The 6,855-nt window shown below is 32.9% G+C and overlaps 1 protein-coding gene across 1 annotated transcript in view; it reads left to right on the forward strand.

Moving 5' to 3' along the window:
* Positions 1 to 256: 256 nt before the first annotated feature.
* The window catches only part of LOC106458605 (proto-oncogene tyrosine-protein kinase receptor Ret-like), a 53,170-nt gene continuing 46,571 nt past the window's right edge, over positions 257 to 6,855 (forward strand). Inside the window, exons 1-2 of the mRNA XM_022384875.1 lie at positions 257 to 313; positions 915 to 1,087. Of these exons, the coding sequence (XP_022240583.1) occupies positions 1,012 to 1,087 (76 nt within the window). The 5' untranslated portion in view covers positions 257 to 313; positions 915 to 1,011. The remainder of the gene's footprint in view (positions 314 to 914; positions 1,088 to 6,855) is intronic.

Genomic DNA, 6,855 nt, shown 5'->3' on the forward strand with positions numbered 1-6,855 from the left:
CCATACATGTTTTTTTCTTTCAATTTTATTTCTATACGATTTTACACTAGGGAAGTAAGTTTGTATTTTTATAAATGTACTAGAATTAATAATAGTCATCATTGATTGACTGAAAACGTACATGTACTAGTCGACAGTTAGCTAACTGAGAACGAGACTATAGCAGAACACGTGGTTTCTCAGCCAACGCCTGATATCCCATTAGCTACTACGTTTCGAAGCCAGTTTAGCTTGTACAACGGCACGTTATGGTATAGTATGGAGTTAAATCCCTGACCTCTATTAATAACTTGTTTGTTGTTCATGTCTTCCGGTAAGTTTTTAGACCCGTTTTCTTTCTCATACACCATAACGACTTTTGCTTACATTAAAAAATATGTTAACAGGTCTTTACTCTTAGGCTATAAGCTATTGCAATAATTATACTTTAGTCTACATACTCGCCAGTATTCTTCTAACCACAACATGCAAAATTCTGAATTATTTTTTCTTGTTTAAAACAAATGCCAGATTCTTTTTTTTTCTTTTTTTTTTTTGGAAAACTGCTCCGATTTTTAGTATTTATAGACTTTATAGTTGTGAAAATTGTTGCTTTATTATTCAGCAAACTGTTTAATGTTGTCGGCACAATAATGAAAATTTTTGACTTATTAGTATACTTCTATTAAAACATATTTAAGTTGTATATTTTATTTCTGTACTGGAACAATAATAATAGTTGGATTTTTTAAGTTAAAAATAGCAAAAAAAAAATGCAGTGTACCTAGTTTACTTTGAATGGTGTAATGCTTGCAAACTTAATATTTTTGCAATTATAAAGAGCAACTCTTGAAAACTAAGCGTTACCTGAATAGATATTATGATATAACCCGAGAAAATATAACTTTTTAATTTATGTCTTACCTGGTTTTCAGATGTAGTTTACTCCAGCTAATCCAGTTGTCATGGTGAAACTAGCTTCATATAACCTTGTAAAAACAGAGCCTGGTACGAGTTTCTTACTAAGTCGTCATGGTGAAAGCAGCTTCGGTGCATGTTTCTAGTTCTCTCCTAACAATCATAACGAACCTTTTATTAGGTTGGCAAGGTGAGCTTAGTCCTTAAAGATATTATTGATAAAGAACAACAACAGCTAAAGAGACGGTCATAAAATACTAAATATTGCATTAATGGCACGTTTTAAAGCAAGGAGCCAAAGCATGGACGAAAAATATAACTATTTTTGTTCTATAGTATAAGAACGTGAATTCTATATACTGCTTTGAATGCTGTCGTAGAATTATTGTATTTTAAATAAGCCTATTTCTACTTAAGAGATCCTAACGTGTAGGATTAAAGGTACTTAACTATTAAACCTTTTCAGCTTTTTGCTAGGCCTAATATATTAACATTTTTGAACCAAATAACTCTGAGAAAAGTAGCAGAAAACAATTAAACTCAAGAGTAATAATTCTATTTCATCAATTAGAAAATTACAGAAAATTTCTGCCGGAAGCATGGTATCTTCCAGTAAAGGAGGTACTCATATTACTAATAAAAGTACTGAAATAGTGGCTTCCATTTCAGTTAAATGTGCCTCTTTTAATTTGTTAAACTGGTATCTTCCTACAAAAGCAAACACAGTACGTCGTTCACAATAACATTTCTCATAGGTGTATAAATGACGTTATCTTTCTTCTTTGGGGCGTGTTTTTTGTTTTCTTTTTCGTTTCTGTAGAGATAAGCCCATGATATTTCTTGTCACGGATTCATTTAATTATCCAATCGTGTGAAGTCATCTGTGGCTGCAGTCTCTATGGTGAGAAATCAAAAACGGTTTTAATTATGTATTGTAGCACTATAACGCAATACGAACACCCTATTTAAGACATCTTGCATTACTTGAAAGCCACAAAACATGCAATGCAACGATTATATAATATTGTGAAAAACAATCGATATAGAGTTTTTGAAATTTTTTCGTAATTAATTAAATGGTTTTTTTTATCACGGGGTTTCACCGAATTGAATCTGTATTATCGAAAGTTTCGTTTCATTACTAGAGAAACTTCGTTTTATTTATGATACACCAAAACAAAACTTAATATGTTTTCGACACACTCATTCTCACGAAACAACAAAGTATTCGAACATAGTTCCTAATAATACAACATTTTCCATATATTCTGTATATACAAATGTCGAATTAGTTAAAATGACTAGAATTTAAAAAGTATACTACGCGTTACACCGCACACTGTAGGTACTCTGAAATGTAATGCATATTCGTTGACGCGTATCCATCGTTAAAATTATTTAGTTTGTCCGGGATAGTTTCCGTTTTATTGACATCAAGCTGATCAATAATATTTCTGCACCATTTATTTTGAATTATAATTAACTCAGTGATTGTTTTTATGTGTTACATAATAAAAAGAATGAACAAAAACACATAGTTATATATGAATAAATACATGCCATTTCCGGTTCCAGTATAAAGTATTTTATTGGTCATATAGATAGATGTGTTCCAGTAAATAGCATGATCCTACTGTATACTGATTATTGTCAAATACTGATATCTACAAAAAAAAAAATACAATTAATGTAAGGTAAAAAAATGATGTTTTTTATTTGAGGATAAAGGAAACTGTAATAAAATGTTTTCAACGTTCTTCACGGAAGTACACACATACACACACACAAACAATCACGGAAGACCATTTAGATAATCAACGGGCTCTGAAAACACACCCCAAAACCAAACAAAAACAAATCCTTCATCTGTAATGTGAAACAGAATCATCCTACTCAAAAAAACATTTGCAATAAACACATATTTGAAGTTACGAGTTAAGATTCACAAGCTTCAGCCACAACAAATTGACGACTTTTTTTTTTTTACGAAGAAAGTGGTCAAAGAAACTGGAAACGCAGCATTCCGTATCTGACAAGTCGCCCGATACAGCTCCAACAGACTTTTGTGCCTTTTATTTGCAAAAGCGAAGGCATCAGAAACTGAAGGTCAAAAAATAATCAAAAGAGACAAAGAAACTGGTATCAATTACGACATGATCAGGTTCGGAAGACTAATTAAGCTTTCCAGATCAGATTTGAAGTACCTTAGGCTTACATCACTCAGAGACAGACGTAAATTGAACAGATGCCTTCCTGTAGGTCTTCAACAAACGAGTGATGTTGAAGTTGGTCTTTACACAGTGTTACGCAACTTTCGTCAGGAATTGATGAAAGAATGAGTTGCAATTAGTGAATCTGTGTTCTGGAGAGGCAACAGACAGAAGATACTTAAATCTGTGTACAAAAGGGACACTTTTTAAGTGGAAAAAAGGGTGCTTTGGTCTAATGAGTCAAAGTTTAAGATTAGTGGAACCAGTCGACGCCAGTACGTTTTTTGCAGGAGTGGTGACAGATTAGAGGAAAATTGTCCACAGCCTTTAGTTAAGCATGATGGAAATAGCATCCAAGTATGAGGCTGTTTAATCACAACCGGAGCTGATATCTATATCGTACTGATGCAGTTTTGAATTCTTTCTAATACAAGCAAATATTCATGTACCGTTTCGTCCATTCTGGTTGTCGGTTAATGGAAGTAATCTCATTTTCCAGTATTATAATGATTCCAAACATATAGCGAACGCAGTAGAACAGCATCTTAATAGAAAAGAAGCAGATGAAATTCTTGCATACTTGGTGTGGCTTCCAAACCTCAGTGTTGTTAAATGTGCCTGGTGCTGTTTTAATCGAAAAAAAATAACGGCAGAGGCAACCAAAATCAAATGACAAACTCTGGGCAGTGCATCAAGACGCCTGGAATTCAATACTCACTACGTATCTCCAACAGCTTGAAGAAAGTATTCCTGAAGCAGCAGTTTTAGCTAGAGGTGTTCAGACGTTATAAAGATTTTAAATACCTGCATCCAAAGGAACTCAACATGTCTTTACTTTAAAGTATATGATAATTATCCGACTCTTCACTTCTATTGTTGTTTTTTGGTTGTACTTGATTATCCTCAATTCTATTTTTTCTGTTGGTTGTGCCTGATTAACTTCACATCTATTATTTCTGCTGGCTGTGCTTGATTAAATTTACGTCTATTGTTTCTGTTGGTAGTGCCTGATTAATCTCAGTTCTATTGTTTCTGTTGATTGTTACTGACTAAATTCACTTCTATTGTTTCCGTCGGTTGTGCCTGCTTAACCTCAGTTCTATTGTGAGTTTTTTGGTTGTGCCTGATTAATCTTAGTCTATTGTTTCTGTTGATTGTTCCTGTTTAAGTTCATTTCTATTGCTTTTGTTGGTTGTTTCTGGTTAACTTCACCTCTACTGTTTTTGTTGGTTGTGCCTGATTAACTTCACAACGATTATTTCTTCTGGTTGTGCCTGATTAACTTCACATCGATTATTTCTTCTGGTTGTGCCTTATTAATTTCACTTCTATTGTTTCTTTTGGCTGTACCTGATTGATTTCACTTCTATTGTTTCTAGTGGTAGTGCCTGATTAATCTCAGTTCTATTGTTTCTGTTGATTGTTACCGGTTAAATTCACCTCCAATGTTTCTTTTGCTTGTGCATGATTAAATTCACTTCTGCTGTTTCTGTTGGTTGTGCCTGATTAACTTCACAACGATTATTTCTTCTGGTTGTGCCTGATTAACTTCACATCGATTATTTCTTCTGGTTGTGCCTGATTAACTTCACTTCTATTGTTTCTTTTGGCTGCACTTGATTAACTTCCCATTTATTGCTTCGGTTTTAAGGAATTATTGTTATCAAGTCATTCAAACAAAAAATAATGAAAGTTTATTTTGTTCAGTTAATTTAACGTGTTAATCGTCCCTGCTAGAGTCAGTTGGTCAGCTTAAGGATGTAACAGAATGATTGCGAGGTAATGCTTACCTTGCCAATTACTGCTTGATTAAACATTATCCACACGCCTACTTCATACTGGAAATTTCAAGTAATCTTTTCGACAGACAATTAATTAAAAAAGCAAAAATGGGAAGAGGATGTGTGAGAAAGACGAAAAGAATGACGTTATTGTTTGAAATTACCTATAGAGACAAATATTCAACATTACAACGATTTTGTCGTGTATCCAAACCGTAAAAACAAGCAATAGGATGTGAGTAGTAACTTCGGTGGTCAGATAGGCAGGCCCTTGATTTTATATAAAGTTTCCATCGTGAGCGCTGAAACAGTCTGTTGAAAATCTTTCACAGGAAATGTTGTTGGTTTCGAGTACGAATATAAATTACCATATAATAGAAACAGGTCTACTTTTAGCCTGTACTATGGTTACTATATCAGACGTAATGAATCGAAACCTTAAAGTTTGTAACCTAAATACCTTTCTAATACGTTGTGCAATACAGTAGAGTAGAGCTAGGTTTACTATGCCAGCATCAAAATGATCTGCAAACAAATCATGTATTATTTGTTGCAAAACTTCTTCAGTAAACTATGTCGTTCGTCATTTTTCAAAAAAGCTTGATCATTTTCTTATTAGTTATTAACGAATATTTTTTCAAACTTACCAATCATAAATTTAGAAATTTGAGCTTAGAACAGGAAATGTCAACAAGCTCTAAATCTAAAGCTGAATTGAAAACAAATTTCAAAACAGTAATGCATTATAAGAGATCCTTTCTGACATTTTAAACTTAACGAAATATTTATTCAGTAGCATAAGTGTTCTTATAGTTGAGCTTTTAATGACAACCTCACAATTGACTCGGCTGGAAAATTAACTTAAATTGACTACTTGAGCTTAGTGAGACTGCAATACCGTAACAACTTAACTAAGTAACAGATTAATAAGTTAGTTAAATGAAACTAGTTAAAATGTAACAAAACAGTTATGTGGAAAAGACAAGTTAATAAGAAACAGAAGAATAAGCTAGCTAAATGAAACTAGTTAGAACGTAATAAAACAAAAAAGTTGATAAAATGAACTTATAAATTTAGGTTTGAACAAAAGTTAAGTTGATTTATGAACTTGGGCTGAAAGAACACTGGTTGACTAAAAGATCGGTTGTAGAACAGCTTATTGCAAGGGCTTGAAGAACATAATAATTCGGCTTAATTGAACGTAGTAAGGCTGGGAGAACATGATAAATCGGTTTAAGTACATCATAATAGATTGTCTAAATTAGTTTAATAAGTTTGACGTCAGATACATTAGGTTCCGACCTCTGCTAATACACGCAGCTGCTAATACTCGTTATTAGTTTAACTGCATGCGAAGAATTTCTTTAAACTATTTTAGTTTCCCAATACAATCATTGTAATATGTATTTTGAAAAGCACGATCATAAACTGTGCTGCTAAGCCTCTGATGATGTATATATGTATATGTGTAGCCTTATTTATTTTATTTTTATTCAACTCAAAATGTAACATTGCTCAGGTAAAATTCTGGAGTCTTTCATGGTTCCATTCCTACTATATTTTGTTTTTTTAAAACAACTATAAAACACCCGCACACTTACACATACACTGTTGTTTTACAATTCATATTTCTTTAAGTCTTGCTATGAGCTGTAGCATTCGAACAAATAATCAGTTGGATCTAATCTACAATATTACATGAACCACAAAACTTTGCTGATAGGAACCCATTTGAAGTAAATATGTATAGTAGAGTAAATCCAGTAACAACGTTTCAACTTCTTTAGGTCACCATCTTAATTTGATGATAACCTGAAGAGGTCGAAACGTTTTTACTGGTTTTGTGTTTTAAATGAAAGTTTTAATACTCGTATCAACCGTCTATACTACACTGAGTGGTCACAAGTAAATAGACACCTACTTTTTCGTCATTTAACTGATTTATGCTAACTAATTTGTGTTCGCAG

This window comes from Limulus polyphemus, unplaced genomic scaffold (genome assembly GCF_000517525.1).
Source record: "Limulus polyphemus unplaced genomic scaffold, Limulus_polyphemus-2.1.2 Scaffold492, whole genome shotgun sequence".
Lineage (NCBI taxonomy): Eukaryota > Metazoa > Arthropoda > Merostomata > Xiphosura > Limulidae > Limulus > Limulus polyphemus.